Genomic DNA, 22,534 nt, shown 5'->3' on the forward strand with positions numbered 1-22,534 from the left:
ACGCACTCATACCCATGGGCAATTTAGAGTCTCCAATCCTGCCTGCATGTCTTTGCACTTTGAGAGGAAATCTGAGTACTCAGAGGAAACCCGTGCAGACACAGAAGGAAGCAGAAAGAAAATTGGGCAAAAACCAGCCCTGAACCCCCAAAAAACAAGCGAGATAAAAATACAAAAAACTCCCTTGTGGGATGAAATCTCAGGAGGAACCTGGTTACAGGGGGGAGCCCATCCTCCGCTGGCTGGCCCAGATATAATCTTTTACAAGTCCTGCACTGTCCCCTGAGAGCATTTACATGGATTGGGGAAAGAAAGAAAGGTGGCCAGCCTTAGCATGAATTCCAGAGCAATGATCTAGGCCCAAATAGCGAAACGGAAGAAGGATAAACATGTTTCACGCTGAGCTAGCTCCAAACTACTATACATCATACACTCCCACAAAGCATGACCAAGACCAAAGCTAACCTCATTCCTACCATGCCATGCCAAGCCATGGCTCATAAAATGATTTTCTTTAACACAGTCATGAGAGATCTGATCACTGGCCTGAAGCGGAAAACGTGCAGCATTGAAAGATGTCTCAGAATCTGGAACCAGATCTACTCTGTACTGATGTGTACACATTGAAGTGAAACTGTTGACTGTGGTCTATTTAAATTTGACTGACAGGTGGTCCGTCCTCAGTGTCTGGGTGTTTGGAATGGGCCTACATTTTTGCATCTGGCAAACATTCTTATCCGGAGAAACAGATTACACACAGATTACATTTTCACATTTCCAATTTTTACAGATGGATATTTTACCGCAGAATTTCAGGGTAAATAGCTAGCTATCTCAAGGACCGAATGCCAGCGCCCCAGCAGAGAATTGAAATCGCAAACCTTTGAGATATAAACCCAGTCCCCTAACTGTTATACTACACTGCCGCTATCTTATCACTGTCAGAACATCTGTCCGCAGAAAAGAAATTTTGCTTTTTATGCACCATGGGGGGTGGATTGAACTGTCACAGAGATGCAGTCTTCTAAGGAAAACTGTCAGAAAATGATCAAAACAAATCATATTTTCAGATATATTTGCATGTTTGATGCTTCCTCTAAAAGTGGAAGATGGTGTGGTTGATAAGAAAGGCTCATTCTGTGACTGTGGAATACATGATGTTATAAACGGGTGATTGTTCTGCATGTGACTAGAGTGTGATTTGATTGGTCACCACAAAGATAATGGCCGTTACATACAGTAATACACCGGTGAAAATATGATGATTTCCTAAGACCTTGCAAAACCAATAATATGACCAATGATTGGTCATGGCATTTGTTGGCCCCAATCATTGGTTGTTTTATTAATTTTGCATGTGTTAAAAGGTTTTGCATGTGCTAAAGGTTTTAGTAAATCATTTCCTAAGTCATCAGAACTTCAGCTGTTATAGTAATCCCTACCCCATACCTACATTTACACTATTCTAACAATTTACTTCTAAAAATATACATTTGTAAAATGGTAAAATGCAAGTTGAGGTATTGATTACAAGCACAAGTGTGGAGCTCATGAAACATACACATGATTAATAAACACCTGAAGATGAGGGAACTTACTGAAACTCTGCTTACTGGGGATAGGGCCAAACCTGACATTGAAAATGCGTGGCATTGAATTACAGTTCTTACTGACACAGCAAGAATGTGACAATGCCTCAATCACAGCACGGCTGTTACTATGTTAGGGAAGATTTGCTTTTGGGCACTTCCTTCCATGTTAATCAATAATGACAGCTTAAGCAGTTGCACACGAGCAACATCCTGTCTGCTTGTGATTATTGGTCTCTGCCCCAGATCAAAACTATGTATTGTTTCAACATGCATATTGATTTAATTCCTTAAGGTAGCAGGGGTCAAAAGTTGCTTTTCCACCCCATGGTACTGGCTCAACTCGACTCGACTCAACTCTATTCGCTTTTGGTACCAGGTAGGCTACTTTGTTTTCCACTGCAGATAGTACCCCCGTCAATGGAGCTGGTCGTTATTGGCGACGCCACATGAAACGCATTGCTCTGACCAATCAGTGGTCTGCAGTGTTTTCACGTCACCTTTTGGTATCGCCTCAGCTCGCTTGGAACCTCGACGGAGGTGATCCCAAAAATGTACCAGGTACCAGGTACTATCCACAACTTTTGCCCGATGGAAAACCAAAAAAGTCGAGTGGAGTGGAGTCGAGTTTAGCCAGTACGACGTGGTGGAAAAGCGGCTACACTGATAGGTGCTCGTGCTAGTCTCAGCGATGGTGGCATTATGTGCGTTCAGGTATGATCGATTGGCAGCTGCTGGCCCCACCCATGTGACCTGCAGCCAGGAGGTGAGGTGAACCTGAGAGAGTGAGGAAGAGCCTTCAGTCCTTCAGCTGCCTGGATAATGGAGCTTGGGCCAATTAGCAACCAGGAGAGAAACTGCTGGGCCTATTACCAACCAGGAGAGAAACTGCTGGGCCAATTACCAGCTAGGAGAGAAACTGCTGGCTCACGGGAGAATGTGAGCCCATTGCCAACCAGGGAGAAAGATGCTGGCCAGTCTCAATGGCAACAACTGTCTTCATTGCTAGCTTTCTCACCAAAAAGCGAAGCATTCCTCTAGCACAGTGTTTTCTTGTTCTGCCTTTTCTCACCGGGGTTGGCTTCTCTCGTTTATCTTGTCTCGCCTCTATTGTCTCCCCTTCTCCGTCTCTTCTATCTCTAGCCCTATCCTCTATTCTCCTCTCTCTCTCTCTCTCTCTCTTCTCACCTCTAATTTCAACTCCAACCATCACTCAGCCCTTCATGCACATGCCTTTTTATGCTTCTTCCAACACAAACAACACACACACACACCACCACGCTTGCACACACATCATCACATCACACACACACACACACACAAATAAAACGTCAGTTGAAAATACTCATTTGGTAACTGAGGACTGCAAACATTGTTCCATTAATGTTGCTTAGCAGCAGAGGCGTACACAGAATGCAGCATGTGACTTTAATCTGATGCAGGGTAGGCAGATATTACATTTAACAATGTTGTGTGGGCCTCACTGCAAAATTATGCAAAAGCCTGATACAGAAATGCTGAAATGACCAGAAAATAAGTCCAAATTGATCTGTGGCCAAAACACTGAACAACTCCTTTTATCAAATGATTTATTAGTTTAAGAGAATATAAATACTCACCAATAACTTGATTTGTATCTTCATTTGTATCCAGTCTGGCATCAGGTCAGGGGACCCAATAGCCATACTTACTGCACCTTTAATATGCACACTGCCATAATGCTTTTCATGAAAATCGCCTTATTATAGAACCCAGCTATCTACAGTATACAGTAAGTGAATATGGTCTGAGAAAAATAGTTTCTTTACTGAAAGAAACAGAAGAAAAAAACCTGGCTCCAAAGGTTTTATAGACCAAACTGAAAATTAAATTCTCCGTCTCTGCTTTATTTGGCGCTTAAAGCAATGGAGATGTAGGACTTGAATGAGACTGAATATTCAACCTTGTCCATTTAATCCACCGAGATGAGCGAATTCAGTAGACTGATGAAAGAGGTTTCTTTTGGGAGATTTTTATGGCAAATAACTTATTTGATTTTTTACAAATTAAGACTCTGAAGGTTTTCATGACCTATTGCACAGTCAACGGTTAATATTTAAGAGAACAGAGAGAGCTGGGAGGTGGAGAGCACAGAAGATGTGTCACGTTCCAGCCAAAAAAAATAAAATTATGAGACAACTGTGAAGATAATGGACTGCCACTCGCACTTGAATATGAACATTATGCAATTCTATAAAATTCAATGTGCCAGTGACACACCTATAAATAAAGAGCCAGGAGGCTGTCTGAGCTGGAAAATAACTTCAGTAATAATTTAAGTCACTTGATCTAAAACTGTCCAAGGACACAGTGGAAACAGAGGGAAATCCATGCCTGCCTCATCATTTTTTAATTAGATTTTTTTTTTAGCAGATAAATTGATTCAGAAGCCTTTGATATCCCAGTGTTGTGTTTGTAATGCTTCGCTGAGCTAAATGTCTAATGTCCTGTGCAGATAACAGATAAATAAAATACTTCATAATCATTTGTGGGAAATTAGTAACATTAGTACCAGATACTCATAATTTCAGGTACAGACATTTAAAACCTATTTTATAAACTATTAAATACAAGTTGTTAGTATAATAATTTAAATAAGTGATTACACTGTATGTTCATTTAGTCTGATGATAACTTATTTGAAAACTATGTTTCACAGTTTATCAGATTTTACAAAGCTATTTTAGAAAACTTTGATATGTATGAAATTAAACACTTTCTTGCCTATTTTTATTTTCTCAAATACTCAAATAGAACTACTGTGGGGGATTCAGGAGCAATTCTTGCATCTTGCTGCTATCGGTATGAAAATTGTGACTAATTTCACTGATGCCATGACGTTGGCTGTCCTAGGTATAATCTCTCCATCCACGAGAATGCATTAGATTTATTTTTACTTCATATTTGCGTTGGCACACGCTATAGTTTCCACCTTTCTTTCCCACCTTCAATTTTCAAATAAGTGCACTTGTCAGCCAAATGCAGTGTTTTTAAATAATATTTTATAAGCCATGTATGGTTATTAAAATGATTTAAATTCTTTATTTAACATAACTTAATTCCATCATGGAAAACGGAATTATTCTACTTTATGACCACTACACTACAAACCAGAATGGTTTGACATATCAGTCTTACATCTATGTATGAGCCCCTCATGACATGTTTGTTTCTTATTATGTCAGTGTGTTCATCCCCTGTAACATCTACAACAAAAACAGCTTGGTTGAAAACGCTGACGTCAGCCGATGGGTGTCTCGTTGGTGAACGCGTGCGCGGTGATCTTTTCGTTGATACTTCGGATTGGTGGAGTGATAGCTAGGTTGTTTCATTGAAGTAGTTTAGGAAACCGCATTTCGGAAAACTCGTAAGGCGCGCCCTTTTCGTCATCTTGGCTCAAACCTTCATATTCCGTATTGCAGTAATCGGGGAATGCGAGCACGCGTAGACTGAACCATTATGGCGCTGAGCGCACCAGTTTCATAACCTTGGAGGAGGGAGGAGTCTGGCGTTTCTGGAAGCTGGAACAGTAGCGGAGCGACGGGGGAACTGGGGGAAACTAGAGCAACGGTGAAGATAGCTTCAGCATCTGAGATCCATTTTAATAGTATCGGAGGCAAGAGGCAAGGTACGCCTAAGCACAGCAAGTCTTTGCTTTGGGCGACGAAATAAACAGACATGAGAGCTTTATAAAGAGGGATCAACTGAGCAGCTTCTGCGTTAGCTCGTTTTGAGCATGAAATGCATGGGTTATTTCTAGTGCAATATTGATGTTATTTAAAATATATCTGAATCTGTCTTTGCGGTTAAATATAGAGACAGACTGGGGCATCACAGGTGTAGTTATCATCTGAGGAGAGGTAACGTTATATCGATTCGGCAAGAGAAACAACACGGACTGTGCACAAAACTGAGGCGGGCGTTTAATGAACGTTTGAAAATCACTGTTGGCTGGCATCGGAGGATTAAGGAGCCGGGAGACAAGGACAAGGTGGGGCTGGGGAGACCCGGAGAAAACGGACAAAATAGGAATAGCTAGCTTGCTTGCTAGCTATACTACCGGCAGGGCTTTTTGAGGCAATCGAGGGGAAGCAAATAAATTTCCGCCTATTGGAATTTGGAGAGCTTACAAAAAGACCGTTTTGTTGATCATCCTCCCCCTTACGAAGAACACCGCTAACTGTATATTTTTGGCCCTTTGTTTGATCTGAAATATAACGTTTTGGACGGATTTCTTGGGGATACTTTCCCCATTCTTGCTGGACCATGGCCGACGACGACGTTCTGTTTGAAGACGTATACGAGCTCTGCGAGGTGATCGGAAAGTAAGTGTTGTGTTTGTAAGCTATGGACTAGTTGGAAATGACAGTAGGATTCAAAGATGCCTGCATTTTCGATAATATAATGTCTGATGCTTTGGTTTTAAATTTGCATGTGTGTATGCATTTTTTTGAACACTTAAATTGAAGCTTTTCGTGGCGTTTGCTCATTGCCCACCACGTACATTGAACATGACTGCCTTGACCGACGCGTCGATCAAGTTCATTGGAAGACGATTAGGTAGCCGGGTATAAATCATTTCGGCACCGAACGGAATGAGCGTTTACCCAATGTGCATATCATTCGCGATTACATGCAAGCTGTTGTATCAACCTAATATTTCAGATCCTGCAGAGGTTTTACCTGATATAATTTTGAGAATATGAATAAATAGGCGTTTACATAATTCATTTGGCTAGGTTAACTTAGACTTTCTCATTGACTAGCCAGGTAGCCTACACTTCTGGTTACCGACAGTAGTGCTGTATTACCCAGAGATCGCTACCTGCCATTTAATTGAAAATGCTTTCTAGTTTGCAGAAACCAGACTTTTGCTTTCTAGCCAACACATCGTTAAGTTGGGAAGCCATTTCAATCATGTTTTGAAGCTGCGACTGAGCATTGATAATGATATTTTGTCTTATAACCGGGGGAGCATTTTCTGGATTCCAACTGGCGGCTGCTAGATTGGAAACGCTCTTGCGGCAAACCAGTTGCTGTAGACCCCGTTAGGCTACACCTGTACCTTCCAAGGCAAAAAACTAACATCTTAACAGAATTGATCAGAAGATGACCGGTCAAACCGCTGATGGCGTCTTGCTGGACAGATCTCTCGATCTGAGCTCCCGTTGAGTGTATTTGTTTATGCATTATTTGTTATTAGTTAATACTGTCTTATTTTGCAGTAGCCTAGCTATTGACACGTGAATTGAAAAACATTTAATGTTAGACCTAAAGCAAACAAATTGGAGTGTAAATCTTGCACCTACTTAGTGGAATTAGCAACACGATTGAACGTGAATCGAATACTAAAACGATACCTGCAAATCCGTTCGGCCAAATGGTAACTTGAAATAGCCTACAGCTAGCAAACATTTGGATCAGGTTGGTAGTTTAACTGAACTTTCAAATTATTGATGTCGACAAACCTCAGAGGTATTTAACCCGTCATGCGGTGTCAATTTTTTCCTATAAAATTGATTATAACAGTTAACCAGACAGATTATCTAATTTAAAATGGAACCGTTTGAATGTTTTCAGTTTTTGATCAAGAAAACCGAACAAATACAATATAGCACGAAGCACGATGCTGTGTGTGTGGGAGGAGGAGGAGGGGGTTGGGTGGTGGCGGTGCCTTGTGGCAGAGATGTATTGTCCAACTGCTGGCGTGACCCCCTCACACCCACCTTCCCAGGTGAGTCAGGGCTGAACTCTTCCACAGGTAGCTACTGTAACTCAGGGAATTAACCATCCTCAAATTCTGTGCACCACACCAGGTCGAAATTGAACGTGAACGAAAAAAAAGTTTTATTTTTTATTGTCAATTCACTGTCTGGACTGAAATTAAATTCATGAATGGGAAAATCCTCATTGAACATTATTGGTTTTTTTCATTTCAGGAATTTAATTTAGCAATTTTGTCTATTTATTTTGTGAATTGCAAATGGAATTTAGCCTAACCCTGCACTGTATGCCGACATTGTTCATGTTAAACTGAGACTATGGTGTTGCTGTTATGGGACAAATGAAACGCCCATAACCTAGGGGCACACATCTGTTTATTTGAAAGAGGGAGTGTGCGTGTGTGCTCGTGTGCGTGTATGTGAACACTATCATTTCCCTTATAAAACTTTAAGGTTTAGTAGCTCTGCAATCCTAAATATCCAACCATTGTACAATCAGTCAATTGAGGAAAAATCTAAAATTATTTGTCTTTGGGATGGGGAGTCAGTGGAGTATTCCTTGATTTAAGCTCAGGAAAGTATAACTGACATAAAAAAAAAAACAGCCAGAGAAGATGGGCTTTGCTTGGAATGGCAAACACTGAACACAAGACACAAGGCTAAACTGCTCATTCCAGCAATAGCCTAATTGCTGTCGTTATTCAAGTTGAGTGGAGTTGAGTTAAAGGGAGAAAGTTGTCAAGTTTTGAAATTGTATTTGCCTTTTTATATTTGACAGTTCCAAGCCAACTTTTAAAAATGTTTTCTGTAAGATAATTAACATTTTAAGATGTGAGATTACAACTATGTGATTGTAATAATCTTAATTTAACATTTTTTACAGTTGCTACTAGTAAATGAAAGAGATGGAGTTCTATAATATTGACTCAGTTTTCGAAAAAAAAAAAAAAACCCTACTCTTCAAATGTTAATGAAGTACTCTTTTATAAAACTGTTATTGCTGCCCTGCTTATTTTTTATTGTATTTGGTTCTTTGACTTCTCATGTGTCTGACCTCGAGTCCCAGCAGAGCTGAACATGCAGGATTACTGTCATTGAGTCCTGACAAGGCTGCCTTTAGTGTGCTTTTGGCGCTGTGCTTGCCTTCTTCTCTACTGAACGTCTTATTTAGCGCAGTGTTTCTGTGTGTGATGAAGTTACACTTAAGGAAATTGTATCTGAAAATATGCAAGTATTACAGACGTCATCAGACGTGGAAGTCGTGCAAAGGGTAAAATGTGTTGATTTTGGTTTATTGGACGTGTCAGTGAAACGGCTGTTTTGTACGTACGTCATGTTCGCATTGGCCGCTCGCTTGTTGTCAGTAACGGGGCGGAGAATTTGCCTGTCCGCTGGAAAAACAGAATCACCTCGGTCACTTTCAGTCTTTAGCCCAAGATGCTTCACTTTCACGGCGCAGACCTCATAGAAAATGGAGTCACTGCTTGTGTGTCGTGACTGTGTGTTATCATCGAGAGGCTCCCGCCCCGGGGCCTGTGCTATGCTGGTGAGGGTAGGGGGTCCATTAGGAAGCATCCCGCACGGTGGAGAGATGTGCCGTTTCTCCGGGCTCTCTTGCTCTTAAAGTGTTGTGGCTGCTGTGACATCACCGCAGATCGCCACTGTGACATCACCGCAGACTGAGGGACCCCTCATCAGCAGTGACAGACATCCCTGCGCATTGTGCTTTTGCTCCCATACAATACTACGGATTAAAACATCCTGTAGTGCGTGCCAACTGACTGGAAAGGCCCAGTTTCATTATGTAGAGGCAATAATAGACAAACACTGGAGGGGCGTGAAAATGTGGTTGCCCATTTTCCATTTCCTAGTGACACAGCAGGTGGTAATAATAATTATAATAACCATAATAACGACAAATAAAAAACATAAGACATTAGAAAAAACATGAAATAAAATAGGTCAAAAATAAAAGGAATAACAATTACAAAAAGCACAGCACAAATAAAAATAAATATGATCAGCCAGATACTAGGAGTGTTTTTAACTCCTGAATTGCTAAATCGCTCCTAAATTGTGTGCTGATGGTGCCTCTCTGTTGTCTTGTGGCAGCGTGTAGGAATTCCCATTTCATCTCACCTGACAGGGGCGGAAATGGACGAGACGGCGTGACACACCTGCAATTTTTCAGTTGTCAGTTGGCCGAGCCCGTGTGCTCGCGTGCGGTTACCCGTGGCAGCATGACGTCCTCCTCAGGAGGCCTGGTGCCTGGGCAGAGAGTTTATCGTGTGAATTGCACGAAAGTGAGACCACCAGGAATACTGAGGCAGATGGCGGACAGAATAGAATACAAAATATGCAAGTATTACAGACGTCATCAAACATGGAAGCCGTGAAAAGGGTACCAGGCTGTAAAATGGGTTGATTTTGGTTTGTTGGACGTGTCAGTGAAACTGCTGCTTTGTACGTACATCATGTTCGCATTGACCACTTGCTTGTTGTCAGTAACAGGGCGGAGAATTTGCCTGTCCGCTGGCAAAACCATGGATTAATACTTTTTATGACATTACATATTTTGTTATCTTTTGTGAAGTCATCCAGTAAAAGTAGACATTTAGACATTTTGGGGGGACATTCAGGAATGTTAGCCATTTATAATGATACCATTCCTCCTTTGGGCAAGAACATGACAAAAAGGGTCCATAAAATGAGTGGGAGGCTGAAATATTAGCCCAGAAAAGTGGGACGGGCATTAGACCCTGTGGAAAGCCGTGTCTGTGGTTGGGAAGGTAGAGTTTGAGGAATCGGAAGATGGTTTTTTCCCCCTTTGCCATTGTGTGGAGCATGTATAGAAATATGCTGAAGTTGTGCTTTATTGTACACAGTTGCACTTCAACTGTGTTACAGCCTAGTGGGTTTCATGCCTTAGATGATGAATTAGCCTAACTAAAAATAAAATATCTTGGGCCTGATACCACCTGCTTATTCATTCTGTAATTGCATCTTTCATCAACATGATGAAATTACACTGGACGCACTAATAACTAACAAGTTGCGTCTGCTAATTTAGTGCACACACCCTCCCGTGTCATGCGGAAAGCTGTGTTGCCTTGTTTAAGTTACAAATTAAGCCGTGCTTGTTCATTGCACTACTAGTTTTCCATTTTTATCGCGGTACTTTTAAAAATAAACACCGGGAAAATTGTTTGGATGTAGGCAATTAAGTGAATAAAAAGTTGGCTAACTGGTCTTAACAAGGCTAATGGTAAAGTTGTGTAAAGCGGTTTTCTTATGAGAGAGCCCGCTGTGGGAGTCCTTTAAACCACACAGAGAATGCATGAAGCCTGCGTTTATGCAGTGCGTTGCATTCCTCTTTGACAGTTGACTGAAACAGTTGACTGGTTTTCAAATCCTGGAGCTGCCGGGATGGATCTCGTACAATTTCAGATGACGTCATTCATGTTTGCCTTCACAGTCAGCTGCATGTGGTCACTTCCTGTATTTTTTTTTTCTCCATTTCCTGGGTAGAGAAGAGGGTACCTCAGAGTGAATGGTGGTGGTGGTGTTGTCGCACTTTTGCCAGTGCGACCATTGCTGTGACCCTACAAGCTGTTTTTCTTTGAAGAGGCGATCGACCCTGTCGGGGCACGGCGATGTTTTTGGCGCTGACGCCGCGCTGGACCTCTGTGACGGTCCGTGTCAGGCCAGGACCCTCGAGTTTTAATTAGAGGGGATAGCGGACGCTTCCTGATCCCCTTTTTCGGCACGAATGAAATTTCCGCGAAGGCTTTTGGCGGAAGTCTCTGGAACGTCTATTGCGTTTCCTGCCAAACGAAGGCCACCTTTTTTTGATTTCTATCCAAACAATGACGTGGGGGAAGGCTTCAGTTTTTGACCGATGGAAATATATTGCTTATACCATCTGCTCTTGTGGTGTCTGGTGCCATTCGGTCTAGTTTGAGTAATGATTTTATCTAATGTTGGGAACAGACTGGTGGAAGGCCAACCAGATGATCACTTTGAGGGAAACTGCAGTGGAGGCTCATTGTTTTATTTAACCTTTGACCCGGAAGTTCCCTTGAGATAAAAAAAAAAAAAAACACAAAATAAAAACAAAAAAAAAATGCTTTCAATTTATACCTGGCTAAGTAAGACCGCAGTCACAGTAGGTAAAGTACTATACCAAGGAATTGCACAGTTCACGGAGACTTGGTTAAAGCGATTACAGTCTTCACGAGAAGTGTTATGCACGAGCATAATGAATTCATTCAATGGAATGAGCATGTCTAATCTAAAAGCGCTTTGGATGTTGTTCCAAGTCCATGGTGTCAAGTAAGAAAATGCTGTTTTTCCTAATTTGATGATTTCTGTAGGAACATTAGGGAGGGTTTGGTCAACTAGGATCTGTGTCCTATCGCTCTCTAGCCACCCCTGCTGGTAAAGCTGCACATGCAGTGTCCGCCCCCCCCCCCCCCCCCAACTCATGTCTGTGCAAGTTTGACTTGTGGGCTGCGGTGTGAAAAGAAGCAGCTGGTGACATCACATGCTTTGGAGGAAACGCCGTGCTTGACTACGCTCTCCCGCATTGGCGGTGGGCATCTCAGTTTCAGCATGATTGTAGCCTGCACAGCTGGGCGTTAAAAAGGGGGGGGCATTAAAGTTTTTTTGCTACCATTCAAAAAGCAATGGCAGCAAAGCAATGATATAGCACTGTAACATTGTTGGAATAAACTCGTTTTTCCATCATCAGACTGTTCAGACATAATAGTCAAATAATTCAAATTAATTTTGAATAATTCACTCTGACTGGAAGTTTTTGGTGAAAGGAAATGTTACGTTGAGAGGAGGGATAAATAGTCTGAAGCTGCTCGGCTCGGTTTACAAGCATCTGCAGAGAAGCACTTTCGTTTTACCATTGTTTCCCAAATTTGCGTCTCTGTGTGACCATTGTGTTGCGCCATGTTTGGGGCTGAAAAATAGCAGGCAGGCTTTCTGACTTGCCATGGAAGGAGAGAGACTGCCAAAGCTGCTGATGTAGCTAGTCATTTAAAAATAAAAAAAAAATAAAAATAAACATTTTCAGCCCTTTTTGGTGAACCTTTGTGGAAGAAAGTCATTTCCTATCGCCGTGCCAAAACGCATGACAGCCGGTGTGTGTTGCTCACAAGAGTCTTGCAATTTAAAGTGGTTAAAGGAAACCACCGCCCTCCCTGCTACGCAGTGATTATTTAGAGTAAAAGTTCCACAATTCTGTGGTTATTTTTTTCCCCAGTACTTGCATAGGATACTGTTTTTTAAACTGATTCCAGCTTTCCCAGGCCAACAGCCATTATGGTGTGGCTGTAGGTCAGTTAGACTATGTCCTTGGCCCTGTGTTAAAGTTTCCCTCTCAAAAGTACCGCATGAATTATAGCTTGATCCTCAGAATGACCTCCTGCTATTTCTATGTGGAACAGTGTTTTAATCGAGCAAAACAAAAAACGAAGCCACATCTATACATATGAAAATACAACAATGTATTTGAGGAGCAGCCTTTGATCTGTCTTCAAATGTACGCAGTGTCAGTAGCCAAATCGATTATGACGTGAAAATGGGCACTGGCTGAATTATTCCCGAGAGGCAATAGAGTCCCATGCAATTTTTCTCTTGCTTTTTGTGTACGTTTAAAATCTGAGTGTTTCTTTTTAAGTGTGCTTTGTATTTATTAGTCTTTCGATTTGTTTACACTACAAAAAAGTGCAGAGGGTCAAAGCTGTCGCCCGCTTTCCGTTTGTGAAAAATCTGCATTAGCTGAAGAAAAACTCCCTTACTCTGGGACAAATGGCTTGAGGTCTTCTTTGTTAAAGAAATGTATGCTGTGTGTTTACGCAAGGGTCAGACTGAGCGAATGGTGGTCATGGCTGACTCTCTGAGGCGAAGCTCAGCTAATCTCCACGCCAGATTTCCTCAGCTTGTCTGTGGATGTGGAGCCCTTTGGAGATAAACTTCACCGAGCTGTCAAACGATCATTGTGACGTGGCTGATCGGCTTTTAAAATGAGGAGAATAAAAAGCCAGATCGTGTAATATGCGTGCAGTTTCGTGGAAGTTAGAGATGGTAAGTAGTCAGTTTTTTTCCTGAGCGGATTTGAGTGTGGTCTGTCATTTTCAGCCTTTGAAGTGCTTTGCTTGTTCATGAACTGGAAATTGTCCCCCCCCCAAACCTTGGCCCAATTCAAATTAAATGACTGAATGCAAGTCTTATTGCCTTTGGTATAAAACCACACACATCCATTTTAGTACTGTGGTCATTTTGAGGTGTTTTTTTGACTCATTTTTGAAGCATCAGCTGTCGTTTTCTATAACCAGTGCAAAACAAATGCCATAGAGGAGGTGGTAAGGCTGTTGCTATGTGTTGATGATCTTTGATTTTAAAAGGCATTTCAGGCTGGACTGCACTTGCGGTGTTTGTGTTCCGTGTATTCATGCTTGCAAGACCCAACCACAGTGGTTAATATTTCATTCAGGCAATTTTGGAAATCAGGAAATGGGGAAGAATGGCCGAAACCACACGCCAACCAAAACTGACCAACAACTGCCTCAAGACATGTGCGGTAATCTGATCTGTTTTACATGAAGGACGGCCATTTCATGGCCTTTAGATACCTTCAGCAGCATCTGTGCAGTAGCCGTTGTGGATCACATTTTAGTTTGCCAGCAAGGCTTTGAAAGGTCACTCTGCTTAATTTCGTGAGATGGACGCTTCGTCCGTTAATTGGTTTAGCACTTTTTTTTTTTTTTTTTTTGGTTCTGCTTCCCATAACCTCTTCATGCCTTTGTCACGATTCGTGAACAGTTAGACAACGTGGACATATTAAGCTGTATTGCCTTGTTAGCATATCGGGCCTTTCAGCTGTGCTTAAAGAGCCGTATCCATTCGCAGTCCCTAGGCTGCCATCATTCCAGGTCATTTCCCTGTCTGGATTTTTCTGCTAATGTTGCGATTCGTGGTCATCCTGTTAAATTTGGGTGGCTGGATATTAGTTATCACGGCAGCTCTTATGTCACAGAGACGTATTTGAGGGTTTCAACCCCCTGCCCCCTCCCCCCTGCTCTGGTGGGTGATTGTTTGATCTTGAGGTCTGCCTCATGCTCTGGAGTTTTCCTGTGGGGGTTCCTGGATGTGTCACATTTCAATGGACTTCAGGTCAGCAGGGGTCCAGCTGCAAGTGGTCACTGTGATAATACAGCTGTGTGTGTGTGTGTGTGTGTGTGTGTGTGTGTCTGTCTGTCTGGGTGTGTGGGAGGGCTGGTTCTCATGATTGCCTGGGATCAACCGAGTGACCTTTTTCCTAATCACCCAGGACTCGCACCTGCAGGGTTGTGTTGTATCAGTGTCTCAGGTGCGTGTCACCTGTTTAACCAGCGATCCCCTGTTGTGACGGCTTCGATCTCAGGATTCTCCCCGGCGACGAACTTTATACGTAACGCGAGTTTAAGTCAGTAAAAAGCGCATTCCGTGAAAGGGCATAGAGGCCGTTCTCTCTCATTTCTGTTCTCAGCCGATAACACAATAGCAATTACCGCTATACACATTATTTTCTTTGCTCCTGCAGAATTAAACTGCGTGAGAATGGAGGGAATTATATGAGAAATAGGCCTACCTGTTTTTGTGTACGCCTTTTTTTTTTTTTTTAATTTTTTGATTTTAAAATTTTAAAAAAAATTTGCACTGGATGGCATGTTAATAAGTGTATGTTAATACCATGCATAGATTAACCCCTGTGGCCGATCGGTGCTTAAAAGATATGTGTTATATTACCCACAGAGAGGGAATTGAGAATATTGCATACAGCAATCATTCTGTCTGCCGGCTGGGCCTACTTAAATCAGATTAGTTTAATGACCTTGAATCGTCTGTGCATGGATCGCTGAGCTGGACTCCGGACTCTCCAGAGCGGTTTGCCGCAAAAAATAAGAAATAAAAACGATTTAAAAAGATTCTGGCCTGTTGGTGTATCTCTTCAGCAGAGCCTGAATTCAGAGACGCTTTCCCTGTTGCTTGGGTGGGAGGAACGTGCGGTACAGCCTGTCTTCACACATGGAGAGACGGATGTTGATTGTGTTGTGTGTCTTGCACCACACCAGTGACTCGCCCCCGCGCCTGCCCCTCCCCCCCCCCGGCTTCCCAAATACCAGAACTGATAGAGTGGCACCCTCCCGGGACACCTGGCAGTTGCTGCAAATTGAGTTGTTTCACGCCAATATTGGCTTGCGCGCTGAAGAAAGGGATTCGCTCTGCCCCCTACCCGACCCCTGCCCTGTCCAATGGCTGTCTTCTCTTTCAGGTTTCACAAGACTGACTCTAAAAGAGTGTGTGTGTGTGTCTGTGTCTGTGTATAGGTGAGTGAATGTGTGTGTGTAGGTGAGGGAGAAAGTGCGTGTGTGTGTGTCTGTGCTTGTTCGTGTATTTGTGTGTGTGTGTGTATCTGTTCGTGTGTCTGTGTGCGTGTGGGTCTTTATGTGTGTCTGTGTGTGTGTGCCTGTGTGTGTGCGTGTTTGTGTGTGTGTGTGTGTGTGTGTGTGTGTGTGTGTGTGTGTGGGAGGGGCAGGCTGCTCTTTTTCTTTCATTTTGGCTTTTTCTCCTCTCCTTCATATCTGCTGATTTACTTATTTGAGGTAATACCTTGAGGAGTCAATTGAACTCTTAATGTGAAGATTGTTTAGCTGAAGTCCTGGGGGGTGCTGTAAAATGGGAAGGAACAATTTCTTCGTCTTGGGTGGTGATCAGAAGGTGCAACCCGAATGAGACTCATAAGTTTGGGGGAGGTGGGAGGGGTGTGGGTACAAAAAAAAGAGATTGGTTGTAAACTTGGTCTTTTTGAAAGCTTTAAGTGAACAAAAGTTTCTATTTCTTTTTAAAGCAAACTTACTATTATTAAACAAGTTCATACCGCACTCTGAAGTTTTGTGTCTGTGTGTGTGCGTGTGTGTGTGTATGCGTGTTCGGTTTTTTTCCATTTCTCCAGAAAACATTTCGGACATGTTTACGAGCGCATTACGTTTAATGTAAACATTATTCTAGGATTGCTTTTTATTTATTCATAGGAGTAATAAAATTCTCCCTGCCAGCGCCGTCTGTGTGCTGTTATTTCAGGGCTGTGTTTCCGAACCAGCGTAATGAGAAATCTTTCTGTGAATAATCAGGGTTCAAACGGCGTTCCGTGCCCAGAACCTGCCGGAACTTCAAAGGCTCTCCCCGCAAATTAGGCCTTGGGTCCCCTGACCCCAGAATCTTCACCTCAAAGCGGAATTGGGAATGGCGTGAGCGTGACGATTGGGGTCACGACCTCGGGAGGGGGGCAGTGAGGCCGGACGTATGCTGCATTTTGAAGTCTTTAGGCCTTCAGAAGCCACACTAGGCCCCTGTCCTGCCTGTTTCAGGCTCCCCATGGCCCGGAAGGCCCAATGTTGGGAGATCCAATCAGCAGCCAGTTCTCTTTGGGTTAGCGGAGTGCGCCGCGGCTAACGGACGGGCTACCTCCTCGACCTGTTTGCTGAGCCCCGTTTAGAGGCTGAGAGTGTTTTTTCATATGAGAAAGGCTTGGGTAGGAGTACTGCTGCATGCGCAGATTTGGGCTGATCTGAAAAACTGTAAAATAAGCCAGAGGCATGGTGGCTTTTTAATACAAATGATGTAAATACCCCGTGGCGTGTTGAATGAGGAAGCAGCTTTTGTGCAGTATGTCTCGTGGATAAATATGGTATTGGCTCTTTGCCCCCTTCTAAATGGACAGCTGCCTCTGGCCAATGCGTGCAGATAATGGAGAAGACCTACACTGATGAGAAAAGCCCATTGTTTTAGGAACAAACTGACGATTCGTCCTCGTCGAGATCTTCCTTTGGATTGTCCTCCTTCGTGGCACGGCTTGCAGGACACCTCTGTTTGAGTTGTTTATGGTGCTTATAAGTTCACCGTCACCATGACGATTTTGTCACGCCCTGTACTTGTGTCTGTACAGCAGATGACAGATAAAGACTTCGGTCCACTTGACGCCCCCTAAACGGATTTGCTGTACTTGTGGAATCATATTTACATTACGGCGTGTAGCATGAGCTCTTTATCTGGAGCGATTTACGCAGCTTTCTTTACATACCTTCCATTTATACCGCTGGTTATTTACTGAAGCAATCCAGGCTAAATACCTTGCTCAAGGGTACAACGGCTGATAAAACATGATTTTATTTATTTATTCCCCCCCCCCAACAGACTAGGCTAGTTCAGAGTAGTGTTCCGGGAGAGTACTACCCATAATTCCCAGAACCTGTGGTTCTAGGCCGTAGCCTAATGACACGTCATGTTAACGTGCCCTTAAAATGGTGGAATAAAGGTGGAGTCACACAAGGAGTTTAGCGCTGATGTGTACGTACAAAGCCGTAAATGTATGGGTTAATGTTTGGTGTGTGTGTGTGTTGAAATGCATGCTTTACGGTTTGGGATTTTGTTCCGTTACTCTTGTTTGGGGGCGGTGCTGAGCGGCGTTTCTCGGTCTGCTGCCACATCCTGCATTTCTCGTGTGCCGTTAGCCCAGAAACTAGCCGTTGCGGGTTGATCTTTATCGTTCTGGCATTGTCCTGATTAAAACAAATGCGCCATCCTAAAATCGTTTTTGTGGCTTGCGTAACTGTGCGTTATTGCTTTGGACAGAAGAAAAGAAAAAAGGACCCGGGGGGCTGTAATTACCATTTGCACAGCTTTTAGCCTGAACTAGAGACACAGACAAAACCTTCAGATGAGACAGGGAGAGAGGGGAGAGGAGGGGGACAGGGAGGGAGGGAGAGAGAGAGAGGAGGGATGTGGTACGAATTCATGCAAAGCACAGAACGCTTATCAACAAATCCCCCCAGCGTTTGTTGTTAATTTGCAGGCAGCTCTGCATCTTTAAAATTTAGTGGGAGCCCGTAAATGGTGTAATGAGAGCCGACGCCTCGTTCGGTTTATCTCTCCTGGCGCGACGCTGCAGTCCCGTCTCTGCGTGGGTAACATCTCAACCCAACTGTTCCCACCCCCCACGCCACCCGCCCACCCCCACCGCCCCAGCCTCTCCGGGACTCTCCGCGTTTCCACGGCCACAGTGTTGCATTCCTGCCATATTTTCCTGCACACCCCCATGGGGGTTGTCCCAGTTATTGGGGGGGGGTGGTGATATTTCTCCTGATGGAGGGAACTAGTTTTTATGAAATGCTCTGCTATGCGTTGTATAGTGTTGCCCCATTAGGGGGAAAATGAAAATGAGAGATGGGGTACAGAATGCTGTGGGTTGGGGCTGTTGCAGTATTCCTCTGTGTGGCTGAGTACACAGGAGAATGCGCAGAGCCTGTATCCAGCCAACACGAAACGTTCTCACAATGTTACTGAAATGTTACTTAAGTGTTGTAACATTGCTACAACATTGCAGCAACGTTGTGAGCACGCTTTGCGTTCCTGCTGCTGCTCCTGGAATAGGAGCTTTCCTTCACTCCATCAGCTGAAACCTGAGATCTCCTGAGGGTCGGCTGTGGTCGCCATGGATTCCAGCATCCTGCTCCAACCCCCAACCCCCCCTCCCTCCGTCCTCCCCATTCCCTGCTGGACCAGGAACAGTGTTCAGGGCTCACACACCTGCTTCTGTCCCTGATAGTGGAAGGGGGCGGGGCGTGTGGTCCTCTGGAATTTCATTACTACTGCTGTTATGGCTTCTGCCTGCTGGTGGCGCTGTGGTGTCCTGGCACCTCTGCGTGCCATCCTCACTGACCTGTCTGCCTGCGCGGATTGGTTTTGTGACATCATTGATCGCGCTTCAGTTCAGAGACTTCTGGGAGATGGAGTTTAAAGGCAGAAAGGAATAGTGTGAAAAGCGTGTTGGCCCCACTTGCAAATTAAGGGCAATCTCAAAAAAAAAAAAAAAAACTCCAGACACTGATAAGCACGTTGCCATATGTGACTTGACAGATTCTGATTTCATTTGTTTGTGATTGCTGAAGTTCAGCAGAGGCGATTAGCGGGTTTTGAGGCAGCAAAGTTCAGCTTGAAAATTGTGGACCGCTACAAACTTGGCATTGCAGTGAACATAAAAAGAGTGGAAATTTGCCACATCAAATATAGACTCTTGGGGATAAGGCCAGCTGCTTGTCATTTTTGCGTTGTTTGTTTTTCTGCGTTGTCTGGGAGACGTCTGAGCCGACGCCGCAATTCTCAAGTCATTGGCGACGTGAAGAAACGTTGGCTGTCTGGTCCACGTTGTTGTATTTGCGTGGCTCGTTCAAATATTTGCCGTCTCCACCGTCCCTCTTTAGATAAAGCTCCTCTGTGTTTGCCGGTGGGACTGAGACCCTCGATGGCAGCTTTCTGCTGAGCGAAGGGTGGTCCAGCTCTGCTAACTCCGCTTGCATCTCTGCCAGACAGAGCCAAAATGGCCGCTTGGTTGGTCCCAGCGGACCTTTCTTGGAGAAGATAAGTTGCCTGATGCTGGTGCCCTGCTGGTTGAAGGCCTGCATTTTGGACAGAAATGGGCTCATCGATAAAACGGAAAGAAAAGGTTACTTAAGGTAGTTTGCCAAGTTTTTCGCGTTTTCTCCAATGGGGACCAGGAAATCAAGTTGGTCACTTAAAATTTCTGTGCGGGACAAATCATGAAATGTGTTGTTGTTAACGATCGCGCAAATATGCTCATATCATTGCCGAGGAATGCCAAAAGTTTTCTGTGGAGCCCACCTCAAAGTGACCCTTACAAGATAATAATAATACATTATTATTATTTAATACCATGTAAGGTGACACTCAAGGTCACCTTGCATGGTATTAAAATGGTTTAAAAAATTGCCTCTGCTCATACCGGACATAGTAATAAAAACAGTTAGAAAAGACAAGAACACTGCACATGCTGGACATGGTATAAAAAATAAAAGAAAGGTAATGCGGATCGGTATAATAGAAACCACTGGAAGATGATAGGTCAGCAGTGTTTGATGATGGAGGGCCTTGTCCGTTCTGTCGTGTCTGTGTGCGCCGCTGTGCTATGACTGATTCATGGCTCTGCGCGGGATTAGCATCTCGCACTGTCAGGGCCCTGGCATCAGCGGCCATTATGGCTCTGCGCGGGATTAGCATCTCACACTGTCAGGGCCTCTGCATCAGCGGCCATTATGGCTCTGTAGGGAGCAGCTGGTCAGGGTTCAGGACTGGCGCAAGAGACATTGAGCCGTTGACACAGAAATTATGCGATGGTCATTCATAAATGTATGGTTTTTCTGCTATATTTACTATATTCTCAGTATAGTTTATTTCACTATATTCTCAGTGACGTACCCTGCTTCTCTTGTGGTTTTTTAGCTAATCTGGTATAGAGACGGTGTTATATTTGAGAATCGGAGGACGCACCTTCTTAATTACATAAATATATAACATAACATAACATAAAATAATGATGAGAACAGGCCATTCAGCCTGACAATGCTCGCCATTTTCCTAAAGCCCCAGAGTTTCCGCCTCTACTACTATACCTGGCAGGATATTGAGTACTCTCTGCGTAAAACAACTCTCCATATTTGTTGTAGTATTTTATCAGAATGCTATATTGGGCAGGTATGTCTCATCGGGAGCTGCCATAATTAGCTACATTCAGCGTGGATAGTCACTGCGTCACACAGTACATTAGCCCTCAGGAGAAAATATTGACACGCTCCTCTGTCTAACGTGGTGATCGTCAGGTCTGTCGGGTTAATGTGCTGAGAGGAGATTTTAACCTCAGACAACCGAGCGTTATGCAGAGGGAGGATGGAGCGTGCTGCTGATGCGCTGAGCACGCCTGTGTCCTCCGTCTTCAGGGGGCGGGAAACGAGGAGAAGGCCCGAATGGATCTAATTATGGACGGTCTCTCGCGGGGTTTTTAAAATTTTTTTTTTTTTGAACGATCGCGGAACGGCGCCTGGGGCCGTTCTCTCCCCGCGGGTTCTCCCGGGCCGCTGGGGGGGTTACAGACATGCTGATGTGGGGATTATTTGCTCAACAGGGGGGGGGGGGGCTGCGTTTGCGGGACCGCGGATCTGATTATTCGGATGTCGCGGGAGCCTCGCTGTTTAATTTGAATTTGTTGAGCGGGGCGTTTGTCCCCGCGTTGTCGGTTGGATGGTGTGTAGCCGGTGCTGATTTGAAAATTCGTAATTTGTGAACGCGCCACGGGACCGTCTCTCGAGCTGCGATTGTTTTGTGATGTCATCAGGAAGTTCCCTTCTTACTGTAGGTCTCCGCTGGGCTTTTCTCTGGAAAATGATCAGTGGTTTACCTGTACGTGTAACATGTAGGATGTGTAGTAGTAAATTTATAATTGAGATTGAGATTGAGATTGAAATTGAATAGGTATTTTGGTTTTCAGGAAAAAAAAAAAAAGTCAGCAATATGAAAAGCACAAGCCTCGTTTTTGTACCGAATGCGTGCCAGGTTAGCCGGAAAATTTCACTTTTATTCAACCTTTACTTTATTCAAGGGCGTCTGCGCTCCCTTGACCGGGTGGTGTGCCTGAGCTAGTCTTCGGCTCTGGCGATGCGGACAAGGAACTGCGTGATTGACAGGTCTGCAGCGGCCGAAGCCTGGCCCGCGATTGGCTTTTCGGTGGCAGGTGCTGTCACGGTAACGCCTGGGGGCACCTTTTCTGGCTCCTGTCTATTGTCCTGGCAGCCCCGTGACCCCCCCCCCCCCATGACACCCCCCACCCTGTCAGGAGAGATTAGAGCGCAGCCTTCTTTCGGCCGACACCCGCCCATCACGGTCCGAGGGGCGCGGCGGTGCTCTTAAAATATGCTCAATCCTCTGTTTCCATCCCCATCGAAAGCAGAGCCGTCCCTGAGAAAGGGGCAGGGAGAAGGGGGGACGCTCTATCTGCGTTTGGGACTAAGGCGTGCTTTACCTCGCTTCCTCTCATCGCCTCGCCCCCCCCCCCTTCCCCCCCAGCCAGCTGCTGACTTTGTGAATGTAGCCTCCATCTTCCGCGTCCTCCAGACTCCAGTGAGGTCAGAGCGCTGTCCCCCCGGGGCAGCGAGGCCGAACGCAATCAGCGCCCGCGGGAGTCAGAGGTGCTTTATTTAGGTATTTACTCAATAAATAATGGCCCGTAATTACTGTAATTCGGCGGCTCGCTGCCACGGCCCCAATTATTCTCCCCGGCAG

The 22,534-nt window shown here is 44.3% G+C and overlaps 1 protein-coding gene across 16 annotated transcripts in view; it reads left to right on the forward strand.

Annotated features, from left to right (window-relative positions):
* The first annotated feature begins 4,930 nt into the window (after nucleotides 1-4,930).
* The window catches only part of LOC135241428 (peripheral plasma membrane protein CASK-like), a 154,078-nt gene continuing 136,474 nt past the window's right edge, over nucleotides 4,931-22,534 (forward strand). For 5 of the 16 annotated variants that reach the window (XM_064311832.1, XM_064311842.1, XM_064311843.1 and 2 more), the window contains exon 1: nucleotides 4,932-5,953. In XM_064311832.1, coding sequence (XP_064167902.1) covers nucleotides 5,895-5,953 — 59 coding nt within the window. In that variant the 5' untranslated portion in view covers nucleotides 4,932-5,894. Of the gene's footprint in view, nucleotides 5,954-22,534 lie in introns of all 16 variants that reach the window. The other 11 variants (XM_064311835.1, XM_064311846.1, XM_064311836.1 and 8 more) reach the window with 3 other exon arrangements.

This window comes from Anguilla rostrata, chromosome 15 (assembly GCF_018555375.3).
Source record: "Anguilla rostrata isolate EN2019 chromosome 15, ASM1855537v3, whole genome shotgun sequence".
NCBI lineage: Eukaryota > Metazoa > Chordata > Actinopteri > Anguilliformes > Anguillidae > Anguilla > Anguilla rostrata.